General features: G+C 47.4%; 1 protein-coding gene across 1 annotated transcript in view; it reads left to right on the top strand.

Moving 5' to 3' along the window:
• The window catches only part of CAND1 (cullin associated and neddylation dissociated 1), a 61,686-nt gene that overhangs the window by 18,308 nt on the left and 30,608 nt on the right, over positions 1–12,770 (top strand). The window contains exons 3-6 of the mRNA XM_063927520.1: positions 1,623–1,777; positions 4,816–4,939; positions 5,742–5,998; positions 6,080–6,185. Coding sequence (XP_063783590.1) covers positions 1,623–1,777; positions 4,816–4,939; positions 5,742–5,998; positions 6,080–6,185 — 642 coding nt within the window. The remainder of the gene's footprint in view (positions 1–1,622; positions 1,778–4,815; positions 4,940–5,741; positions 5,999–6,079; positions 6,186–12,770) is intronic.

Genomic DNA, 12,770 nt, shown 5'->3' with positions numbered 1-12,770 from the left:
TGGGCGCCCATCCCAAGTGCGGATTGTCTGCATTACTTGTACATAGTTATTGTTACAAAAATCGGGTTATTGTTGTTGTGAGCCATCTTTTCAGAGGCTCCTTCTGTTATCATGCTGTTAACTGGGTTCAGATCACAAGTTGTACGGTGTGATTGGTGTGGCTGGTATGAGTCTTACCCGGGATTCAAAATCCTTCCTTATTGTGTACGCTCGTCCGGGCACAGTATCCTAACTGAGGCTTGGAGGAGGGTCATAGGGGGAGGAGCCAGTGCACACCAGGTAGTCCTAAAGCTTTTTACTTTTGTGCCCAGTCTCCTGCGGAGCCGCTATTCCCCATGGTCCTTTCGGAGTCCCCAGCATCCACTACGGACTATGAGAAATAGAATTATCGGTAAGTAAATTCTTATTTTTTTTTTGTTTTTTTTTTGTTTTACAAAAGTCATTGGCTTCCATCACATATCATTAATTCCTCTCAGGCAAAGTTTAAGAACTAATTATAAGCTATTTGTTCTATGTGAAGCTTCCTGGGGTAGCTTCATCTGCTAACTGCTGCCCACAACATGTAGCCAGTTAAAAGAGCGCTAGTGAAATCAAGTAGACTCGTGCATTAAAACGTACTTCTGTGTCATGATTTATTTTTCAGTTTTTAGTAAACGCAATTAGGATAGACAGTTGATCAGAGGAGAAGAGAGTAGGGTTGATTCAGTGGTTATTCTAAGTGAACAGTAAAACGGAGCAATTTGTGGTTCGGGCGGTATTCAATTGTTTGAAAAGTCAGTTGGGTGTCTGTTTTTTCCTGTCTATTAGATAGGCAAAAACATACACCCCACCGACTTTTCAAACAATTGAATTCCCCCTTAGACAGAAGTGGGAGGAGGGAAGATGATAAACTGTTTTGGAAATACTGAACTTTAGGTAGCATTAGTAAATCTATGTTGAAATAGCAACATACTGCTAGATGGTCACATGGAGCAAAGCAGAGGGCTGAGAAGAGTCATGTGGAACACCAACAGATGCTGAGTGGTGGGTGTGCTAGTGGAAGGGAGAATGTGCCAGGATAGGCAGGGTGAGAGTTGAGTGTCGGGGGTATGGTGTCACGGGTAGGCATGGTGAGAGTGGAGAGGGGTGGTCTATCCACAGATAGGCCTGGTAAGAGTGGAGGAGGAGTTGTGCCACAGGTAGGCATGGTGAGAAGGGGGTTTGTGTCACCGGTATGCGTGGAGCGGGTTGGTTGTGCCACAGGTAGGCATGTTGAGAGTGGAGGAGGAATATGCCACAGTTAGGCATGGTGACCTTGGAGGGTTGGCGGGTATGTGCTAGAGGTCACCATGGTGAGAGTGGAGGGGGATTTTCACAGTGTAGAAAGTGAATCAAAGAATAGTGTTAAGCCAATGTAGTGAAATGTGTGATGGAGACTGAGGTATTCTACAGTACCAAAAGCAGCAGATTTTTTCATAAGTATAGAAAAGCGATGCTACAACTTTTATGTAAATACGTCATTAAATCACTGTTGCAGGTGAGAGGAGAGGGAGATGGGCTGTTGGAAAGTGAGACCAGATGAAGAGATGGTCCCATTAAGATTAGTGAGAAGAATTAATTAACTTTTTTATTTTATTTTTTAGCCTTGGTCCTCTTGTAAGTAAAGTAAAGGAATATCAAGTAGAGACTATTGTGGACACGCTTTGTACCAATATGTTGTCTGACAAGGAGCAGCTACGTGATATATCTAGTATTGGGCTGAAGACTGTAATTGGAGAGCTTCCGCCAGCTTCAAGTGGTGAGTCAGGTTCCATTTAAGGTTAACAGCTAAACCATGAAAAATACTGTGCATTTTAGGAATTGATTTCTGTACTTGTGTAAAATAATACTACCTTCCTGTAATTGGACACCACAAATACGCTTGGGCAATTTTGTTTTCTGGGTATCTCCTTCAGTCCTTGAGTAACTGTAAGTGGCTTTTAGATCTCAGCAAATCTCAGGCATGGGCTAGAAAACATGCCCTTTAAATAGTTTACTGTTCCAGAGTTTGTGGTGTTGTCATTGGATGTACTCCATCTTCCCTTGTTCCATAAGAGATCATGCTGGTTCCTAGATTATACAGTCATTTCTTTGGGTTGTTAGTCAGTAAGTACTCTATTTAATTACCAACCTTTTTTCTATTTAAGTCTCAAAAAATGAAATATGTACAACTGTACAGAACATTGCTCCTGCTTTGTAAGGCTTTATAATTCCACCAGCTATATTAAAGTACTTTGTTAAATCTGTCTCCTCATTTGCATTCTGCAGCCAGTGAAGTCGTAGCAAATTTATATAATCTATCCTATCAGAATAAGCTTTATTGGCCAGGTGTACTCATGTACACTAGGAATTTTCTGTGGTACAGTGCATTTGCCAAGCAGCAACATGAAGGGGGAATACATAGCATAAGAAGGGGGAAAAACGTAGCATACATTACACGTAACGAGTTCATACTGCACATTGCAACTGTACAATAGACTCGACATATTATACATGTAAGACTAAAAACGAAGGCTGCTTGGCAGGGCAGCACCGAGGCAGCCATCCGCAGCAACTTGAACTCAAACAATAAACCACACAGACAATTTAAAAAAAAAAAAAAAACACCTTGAGCGCGCACACAGCATAATGCATGATTGGTGTAGGCATTTTGGGTAATAACCTTCAAGGGTTGTGTATTCCATCCTCACAAGGTACCAGGTGTGGCAGCCATCTTAGGTGCACTGCGTAGGATTACCCAGGGTGGAATAGTCCACCCCTAGAAGAGTACACAAAATGGGGAGATTGCAGAGTCCTAAAGTTCAGAGTAGGGTTCCAACAAAACCATCAGGCAGCCATGTTAGGCGCACTACGATGGTTACACAGTGGGAGATGAGCCATACAAGGGCCAAATGCATGTATGGGAAAACTGACACGTGTGTAGGAGTATGCTATACCCTGCATGGAAAGATCCAAATGAAGCACACCCTACCCAAGGAGGGACCATCCGAGGCAGCCATGTGGGGTGCTCTGTGTAGGTTACTGCTGGCAGGGTGTGCAACCAATGGAGGTAAACATTACAGGAATAGCACACAGTGGGGTGGAAGTACGCTGTAAGAAGAAAAAGAGAAAAACACATTTGCAGGAAAACTATACTAACATTATTTGCGAAAATTATAAGTGTCCTGGTCTCATGAGAGCAGTGCGGGTGGGTGTGAGAATGTGGGGTGCACACTAATATCCATTGGAAATGACCCAGCAGTCTCTGGTCCTGTGCGCACGCCTCTCAGTTCTCTGCTCAGCTTGAGGGGGTAGTCTCAGGGGCAGTCATGATGTTCTTGGATAGCGGAGTAGTAGGCATTGGTCCTGGTGTTTTCATGGTAGAGGTGAGGAGAGGCCACATAGTGGTCCTGAGTTGCAGTGTTTGGGAAACTAGTTTAATTAGAGATTTTAGTGTAGTCCAAATCCGGTTCTAACTTAATCCTTAAAATACATCCTTCACAAAGGCAAGCAGGCCAAGTTCTGCATGCCTTGATAATATTGCTCTTAAATGCTAAAACTATATCAGCTGGCAAAGGGGGAGGTGTGCAATCAGAAGTTCAGCTAATTAACAGAGGGGATTTTGCATTGAAGAAAGATCAGACATTTGCAGACAAACCTTCTTAGTGTGTGAAAAGTGTAGCCAGAGGAAGATGATAGACTCAGATATACAGTGGTCACTTTTGTGTATTAAATTCTAATGTACACCTGTCCTCAGAAAATAGCTTTTTGTAATTGAGTAGTGTTAGACATATGGGAGTTCCCGATCTGGAACTTGTTCCCATGCCAAGTGAGACCTGCCAGTTTCCACATTTTCAGACGTTCAATCAAAACATTTCTTTACGCTAAAGCCTACCATCTCCCTTAAAGATCTTCTCTTCCCTCATCCCCATGACCTTCTCTTTAGTTCACATACCACTTCTTGACCCATCCTATTACAATGTACACTCTCACGGGGGGTTGCGATTGAAATGCCGGCTGGCAGGGTGCCGGTGGTCAAAATACCAACTGCGGCACCCTGATGATCAGAATCCCCGACAGGGGAAATTAAGTATACCTTCCGCCCATGGCCCCCTAACCCTCCCTCCCCACAGCCTAAACCTAACCCTCACACCTCTGCAGCCTAACCCTAAACCTCCCCAGGGATGCCTGAACCTAACCCCCTCCACCCGCAGCCTAAACCTAACCAACAAACTAACACCCCCCCCTCTCTCTCTCTCTCTATTAAAAACAAGGATTCAGGTTTGTTAGCAAAGCAAACAGGGCAAAACCATATTTCACTGCGGGTGGGGCAGATGTAACGTTCAGCGATATTTAGATTTGGGTGGGGTGTGTTCAAACTGAAATCTAAATTGCAGTGTAAAAATAAAGCTGTCTTAACGTTTGTGGGCTGTGTGCAAAAGCAGCCAGTATTTACCCTGCACAAAAACAAATATGACCCACCCAAATCTAAATTTCTCTGCCCATGTTACATCTGCCCAACCTGCAGTGCAACATGGTTTTGTCTAGTTGCGTGCTCTTTTGTTTTGCTAACAAACCTGAATCAGGCTCAAGATTCGTGACACAATGCCATGTCATCAAGTGGCTAAGTGGGGAACAGAATGTGTTGTAGCCATACTTTACTAAATTGTGTGAATGATTTATTGAATACCAATATTTGGTTAATATGTGAATTGCGCTGTGATCTATTTATGGGCATGCTGGTACGTTCTATTTCTAACGGATGGCTATTGACATGTCTCGTCTGAAGTCCATTTTAAAGATTTTCTGATTTCACAGGATCTGCATTGGCTGCAAATGTCTGCAAAAAAATTACTGGTCGCCTTACGAGTGCTATTGCAAAGCAAGAAGATGTGTCTGTCCAGCTGGAGGCCTTGGACATTATGGCTGATATGCTTAGCAGGTAATGTTGAAGACTTACTGCTTTATAACACAAAGGAGAATGATGCCGGGATCACGACAGCCGGAATTCCTGTGGCGAGCACATCGTGTCCCTTCGCAGGCTTGCTGCGCTTTCCACGCTTCAGGCCCGGTTCCCGAGTGGGGATTCTGGCCGGCGGTCGGGAGTCTGACTTCCGGTGTTTCTCCGGTTGTCGGGACGTCTGTATTTTGGCAGTCGGGATCCCGACAGCCGGCAAAATGTATGCCTCCCCACTGAACAAGGTGTGTTAGTAACAGAGTAAGAAGCAGCCAAATGCATTTGCCTGTCCATTTGTCAGAGCTGTTACTTATGCATTTGCATTGCTGTATTTTCACATTGTAAAACATTCTTCTAAACTGTAATTTGCCATCTGTGGCAATTGTGTGTTAGTCAAGTAGTAGAGCCAGGTTCAATTATTGTTAACCTTGGAGAATCTCTAATTTGCATTCCTCCTGACATTTGGGAGGTCAGAACTGGATGGAGGTATACCACCATAGTGAGCGTGGGCCCACCTGTGAGCAGTATCACTTAGCAAAATTGCTGATCACTTGGGTGACAAGCTCAAATCCCCCCAAACGCACACATTTGCTCAAATCAAGCACAGGCCCCTTAAATCGGTTTGTTGGGTGGTATGATAAACTTATCTGTAGTTTTGCCAGGGCTTCAGATATAGTAGAAGGATTTTCTTTCACATGAATTGTATTATAATGTTAGTATGTATTGGACTTGGAGTAACTTTACAGTTGCTGAATCGCATTCATTATGATTTTGTTTTTCTTTTCAGACAGGGTGGATTGCTTGTTAATTTCCATCCTTCAATTCTGAGTTGCTTGCTTCCGCAGTTAACAAGCCCAAGATTGGCTGTAAGAAAAAGAACAATTATTGCTCTTGGTCACCTAGTTATGAGTTGTGGAAATATTGTTTTTATTGATCTCATTGAACATCTGTTGGCAGAGCTGTCTAAAAATGATTCAATGTCTACGACTAGGACCTATATACAATGCATTGCTGCGATCAGTAGACAAGCTGGTCACAGGATAGGTAAGCAAACCCCTACAAAGCTTTGTTGTCCTCTGCACATGGCGGATTCTGTTATCTAAACTTGTGCTACAATTTTTGTAGGTGAATATTTGGAGAAAATTATTCCTCTTGTAGTTAAATTTTGTAATATTGATGATGATGAACTGAGGGAATACTGCATTCAAGCATTTGAATCTTTTGTTAGACGGTAAGTGTTCCGTAACTCAATGGATTTAAGTACTTGTGCATGCATAGTTCCGACGAACCCTCTTTTGCATTTCTAGCTCCTGAGGAAACACAAAAACCGAATTTCACAGGGGAAAAATAGGAATTGGCCTGTCTGGGTCACATTGCTTCGGTTGGATTCCCTTCAATAAATATTTAGGGGTATGTTTACTAAAGCTTCTAAACATGGAAAAAGGTGACGTTGCCCATAGCAACCAATCAGATTCTGTCTTTCTCTTACGTCCTAGAGGATGCTGGGGACTCCAAAAGGACCATGGGGTTATAGACGGGATCCGCAGGAGCCTGGGCACACTGAAAAGACTTAAACTGGGTGTGAACTGGCTCCTCCCTCCACGCCCCTCCCCCAGACCTCAGTTCGACTTTGTGCCCAGGACTGACTGGACACTCACTAGGGGAGCTCTCCTGAGTTTCTCTGGAAAAGACTGTTAGGTTTTTTTATTTTCAGGAAGACCTGCTGGCTACAGGCTCCCTGCATCGTGGGACTGAGGGGAGGGAAGCAGACCTACTTCTTCTTAGTTAAGGGCTCTGCTTCTCGGCTACTGGACACCATTAGCTCCAGAGGGTTCGATCACTTGGTGCGCCTAGCTGCTCGTTCCCGGAGCCACGCCGTCACCACCCTCACAGAAGACAGAAGTCGGGTGAGTATGAGAAGAACTGAAGACTTCAGGACGGCGGAAGACTTCAGTAAAGGTACAGCGCAGTGGTAACGCTGCGCTCCATGCTCCCACACACACACTTCCTCCAGCACTCACAGGGTGCTGGGGGGGGCGCCCTGGGCAGCATGTTACTGAGTCTTCTTGGGCCGGCAGATGCTTGTTCGGTGACTTGGCACCGTTTTCGGGATCCCCGCCGGCATTTTCGTGGTTTTGAATTTGACGGGCTGAAGCGCGCCGGGAGGGGGCGGAGGTTAGCCGCGTGGCTCACATGTGCCATTTTCTCCTCGCATGCAGGCAGGAGACGCTGGTCCGGGACCTCCACAAGCTCCATTAACGTAACGGAAAGCTTATCGGGGGGGGGGGGGGGGCACGTAGCTGGTGCTTAATTGGTATTATTGGGCAGCGCTGGTACATATATTTTCGTTGGTGGGATATATGGGCGCTGGGGTGTGAGCTGGCATACTCCCTCTGTGTTTCTCTTTCCAGGCTTCCTTGTGGGCCTGTACCCTGGCTGAGGCTTTGTATGTGTGTTGGTGGGTCGATACTAGGTGTCGACATGTCTAAGGCTGAATGTTATTCACCGGAGGAGGTAATGGGGGGGGGGGGGGGGGAGACAGATGCGGGTCTGGAGTTGGCTCTGTCGACGCAGCCGACACCTGACTGACTTGCACTGTTGAATACAATTAATTCTAATGTGACTTCCTTATCAAAGAGATTAGATAAATCTGAATCACAGAGACAGGTGTGGAAAAGATCCATGGAGGATGCTTTGTCGCAGGTACAGACCCCTTCGGGGTCGATAAAGCGGCTGTTTACTCAAGTGGTAGATACTGATACCGACACGGATTCTGAGTCCGATGTCGACTTCACTCAGGCTCCTTTACATCCAAGATTAGTTAAGAGTATTCAGTACATGATTGTGGCTATAAAAGATGTGTTACGCATTTCTGAGGAACCTGCCGTACAGGAAACAAGGATTTGCTTGTTTAAAGAGAAAAAACCTGAGGTGCAGTTTCCCCCCTCATGAGATGAATACTCTTTGTGAAAAGGCTTGGGAGTCGCCGGACAAGAGGTGGCAGATTCCCAAGAGGATTTACATGGCGTATCCTTTTCCATCTATTGATGGGGGAAAATGGGAGGTGTCTCCTAATGTTGATAAAGCTCTATCTCGTTTGTCTAAGAAGGTGGCGCTTCCGTCTCCTGACACGGCAGCTCTCAAGGATCCGGCCGATCGCAAGCTGGAGACGTCTCTGAAGTCCATTTTCACTAATACGGGTGCATTGCTCAGACCTGCTGTGGCGTCGGTATGGGTGAGTAGTGCTATTGCTAAATGGGCTGAGAATTTAGCTGCTGATATGGATACCCTTGATAAAGATACTGTTCTTTTGACTCTTGGTTATATCAAGGACGCTGCAGATTACCTGAAGGATGCGGCGAGGGATGTTGGTCTCTTGGGTCAAGAGCCAATGCCATGTCGATATCGGCCAGGAGGGCGCTGTGGATCCATCAATGGAATGCTGATGCCGATTCCAAGAGAGCTATGGAACCATTACCCTTCAAAGGTAATGTCCTGTTTGGGGAAGGCTTGGCGGACCTGGTTTCTACCGCGACGGCGGGTAAGTACTCTTTTCTTCCCTATGTTCCCACACAACACACAAAGCCACCACATCAGCAGATGCAGTCCTTTCGTCCAAATAAATACAGGCGAGGAAAAGGTTCGTCCTTTCTCGCTTCAAAATGTAGAGGAAGGGGAAAGAAGTCGCCTGCAGTGTCAAGCGCCCAGGACCAGAAGTCCGCCCCTGCCGCTACCAAGTCTACCGCATGACGCTGGGGCTTCCCCCGGGGGAGTCCATACCGGTGGGGGGCCGTCTGCAGTTCTTCAGTCGGGTCTGGGTCCAATCGGACTTGGTTCCGTGGGTTCTAGAGATTGTATCTCAGGGCTACAGGCTGGAGTTTCAGGAGACGCCCCCTCACCGTTTTTTCATGTCGACCCTGCCAGTGTCTCTTCCGGACAGGGAGGTCGTGCTGGCAGCAATACAAAAGTTGTGTCTTCAGAGGGTCATTGTTCCCGTTCCCCTTTCTCAACGGGGGGAGGGGTTCTACTCAAGCCTTTTTGTGGTGCCGAAACCGGACGGTTCGGTCAGACCGATTCTGAACCTAAAATCCCTCAATCCATACTTGAAAGTTTTCAAGTTCAAGATGGAATCTCTTCGAGCGGTGATTGCCAGCCTAGAAGGGGGGGATTTTATGGCGTCAGTGGACATAAAGGATGCCTACTTACACGTCCCGATTTATCCTCCGCATCAAGCTTTCCTAAGGTTTGCGGTACAGGATTCTCATTACCAATTTCAGACGTTGCCGTTTGGGCTTTCCACGGCCCCGAGGATTTTCATCAAGGTCATGGCAGAAATGATGGTTCTCCTTCGCAGGCAAGGGGTTACAATTATCCCGTACTTGGACGATCTCCTGATAAAGGAGAAATCCAAGGACCGCTTGCAGAGGAGTGTGAATTTAGTACTGTTGGTGCTCCGGCAACACGGTTGGGTGCTAAATTTGCCGAAATCTCAGTTGATTCCGGCCACTCGGCTGTCTTTTCTGGGCATGATTCTGGACACGGAGTTACGAAGAGTATTTCTTCTAGAAGAAAAAGCTCTAGAACTGCAGTCGATGGTCAGGGAACTTCTGCGGCCGAAGAGTGTGTCCATCCATCACTGTACTCTGGTTCTGGGTGAAATGGTTGCGGCGTACTAAGCCATTCCGTTTGGCAGGTTTCATGCCCGGGTGTTTCAGTGGGATTTGCTGAGCAAATGGTCCGGGTCTCACCTGCACATGCACTGGAAGATAAGTCTATCTCCCAGAGCCAGAATTTCTCTCCTGTGGTGGATGCAAAGTTCTCACCTACTGGAAGGTCGCCGGTTCGGTATCCTGGACTGGGTACTTCTGACAACAGATGCAAGTCTCCAGGGCTGGGGTGCAGTCACCCAAGGAAGAAACTTCCAGGGGAGATGGTCGCTCCAGGAAGCGTGTCTCAACATAAATGTTCTCGAGTTAAGAGCCATTTACAACGGCCTGCTACAAGCAAGAAGCCTTCTTCAGGGTCGACCTGTCCTGGTACAGTTGGACAACATCACAGCGGTGGCACATATAAACCGTCAAGGCGGAACAAGGAGCAGAGCGGCAATGGCGGAGGCCACAAGAATCCTTCGCTGGGCGGAACAGCACGTGAGCGCCCTGTCAGCAGTCTTCCTACTGGGAGTGGACAACTGAGAAGCAGATTTCCTCAGCAGACACGATCTCCATCCGGGAGAGTGGGCTCTTCACCAAGAGGTATTTGCGGAGGTGACAAAGCGTTGGGGAATTTCGTTAATCGACATGATGGCGTCTCGTCTCAACAAGAAGCTTCCTAGGTATTGTTCCAGGTCAAGGGACCCCCAAGCCAGTGCAGTGGACGCCCTGGTGTCTCCGTGGGTGTTCCGGTCGGTGTATGTGTTCCCTCCACTTCCTCTCATTCCAAAGGTACTGGGGATCATTCGACGAGCAAGGGTTCAGGCGATTCTCGTCGTTCCAGATTGGCCACGAAGGGCCTGGTACCCGGATCTTCAGGAGCTACTGGTGGAAGATCCTTGGCCGCTTCCTCTAATCCTCTAAGAGAGGACCTGTTGTTGCAGGGTCCATGCGTGTTTCCAGACTTACCGCGGCTGCGTTTGACGGCATGGAAGTTGAGCGCCAGATCTTAGCTCGTAAGGGTATTCCCGGGGTGGTCATTCCCACTCTCATTAAGGCTAGGAAGGAGGTTACGGCGAAACATTATCACCGTATTTGGAGAAGGTATGTTTCCTAGTGTGAGACTAAAATGGCTCCTGCGGAAGATTTTCACTTGGGTCGTTTTCTCCACTTTTTGCAGGCAGGTGTAGATGCAGGCCTGAAATTAGGCTCCATCAAAGGGCAGATTTCGGCTTTGTCTATTTTCTTTCAAAAGGAATTAGCTGTCCTCCCAGAGGTTCAGACTTTTGTGAAAGGAGTAATGCATATCAATCCCCCGTTTGTGCCTCCTGTGGCTCCATGGGATCTTGAAGTGGTCTTACAGTTTCTCATGTCTTCCTGGTTTGAACCTTTGCGTAAGGTTGAGTTGAAGTTTCTCACTTGGAAGGTAGTCATGCTGTTGGTGCTGGCGTCTGCCAGGCGGGTGTCTGAGTTGGCGGCCTTATCTCATAAGAGCCCGTACTTGATTTTTCATTCAGATAGGGCAGAATTGCGGACTCGTCAACAATTTTTGCCGAAGGTGGTGTCTTCGTTTCACATTAACCAACGTATTGGTTACGGATGCAGTGGCGGTTCCAAAGTCTCTGGATGTGGTGAGAGCTTTGAAGATCTACGTCGCCAGAACGGCTGTTGCCAGGAAAACGGAGGCGCTGTTTGTCCTGTATGCTTCTAACAAGATTGTTTTGAAGCAGGATGACCAGACTATTGCACACTGGATTTGTAGTACGATTCAGCAGGCTCATTCTTCGGCCGGGCTACCCGTGCCGAAGTCAGTAAAAGCCCATTCTACCAGAAAAGTGGGCTCGTCTTGGGCGGCTGCCCGAGGCGTCTCGGCTTTACAACTTTGCCGAGCGGCCACCTGGTCAGGTGCAAACACTTTTGCTAAGTTTGATACCCTGGCTGATGAGGACCTTGCGTTTGCTCAGTCGGTGCTGCAGAGTCGTCCGCACTCTCCCGCCCGGTCTGGAGCTTTGGTATAAACCCCATGGTCCTTTTTGGAGTCCCCAGCATCCTCTAGGACGTAAGAGAAAATAGGATTTTGGTACTTACCGATAAATCCTTTTCTCCTAGTCCGTAGAGGATGCTGGGCACCCAACCCAGTGCGGACTGTTACTGGCAATGTATTCTTGTTGGTTAACTTGGTTTATACACGGGTTGTGTATTTCTGGTTTTCAGCTTGTTGCTGTTGTTATTTCATACTGTTATCTGGTTTATTGTTACTCCGGTGATACGGTATGTTTGTGGTGTGAGCTGGTATGTTTGTAGCCCTTAGTTTACACAAAAATCTTTTCCTCAATGTCAGTCTCTCCTGGGCACAGTTCCTATAGCTAAGGTCTGGGGGAGGGGCGTGGAGGGAGGAGCCAGTTCACACCCAGTTTAAGTCTTTTCAGTGTGCCCAGGCTCCTGCGGATCCCGTCTATTCCCCCATGGTCCTTTTGGAGTACCCAGCATCCTCTACGGACTAGGAGAAAAGGGATTTATCGGTAAGTACCAAAATCCTATTTCTCTGACGTCCTAGTGGATGCTGGGGACTCCGTCAGGACCATGGGGATCAGCGGCTCCGCAGGAGACAGGGCACAAAAATAAAGCTTTAGGATCAGGTGGTGTGCACTGGCTCCTCCCCCTATGACCCTCCTCCAAGCCTCAGTTAGGTTTTTGTGCCCGTCCGAGCAGGGTGCAATCTAGGTGGCTCTCCTAAAGAGCTGCTTAGAAAAAGTTTTTAGGTTTTTTATTTTACAGTGAGTCCTGCTGGCAACAGGCTCACTGCAACGAGGGACTTAGGGGAGAAGAAGTGAACTCACCTGCGTGCAGGATGGATTGGCTTCTTAGGCTACTGGACACCATTAGCTCCAGAGGGATCGAACACAGGCCCAGCCATGGAGTCCGGTCCCGGAGCCGCGCCGCCGACCCCCTTGCAGATGCCGAAAAGTGAAGAGGTCCAGAAACCGGCGGCAGAAGACTTTTCAGTCTTCATGAGGTAGCGCACAGCACTGCAGCTGTGCGCCATTGTTGTCACACACTTCACACCAGCGGTCACTGAGGGTGCAGGGCGCTGTGGGGGGCGCCCTGGGCAGCAATGAAATACCTATACTGGCTAAAAGATACATCACATATAGCCCCTGGGGCTA

The sequence above is a fragment of the Pseudophryne corroboree genome, chromosome 6, assembly GCF_028390025.1.
Source record: "Pseudophryne corroboree isolate aPseCor3 chromosome 6, aPseCor3.hap2, whole genome shotgun sequence".
NCBI lineage: Eukaryota > Metazoa > Chordata > Amphibia > Anura > Myobatrachidae > Pseudophryne > Pseudophryne corroboree.
The sequence above is the reverse complement of the archived record's forward strand: the minus strand, read 5'-3'. Positions and strand labels throughout refer to the sequence as shown.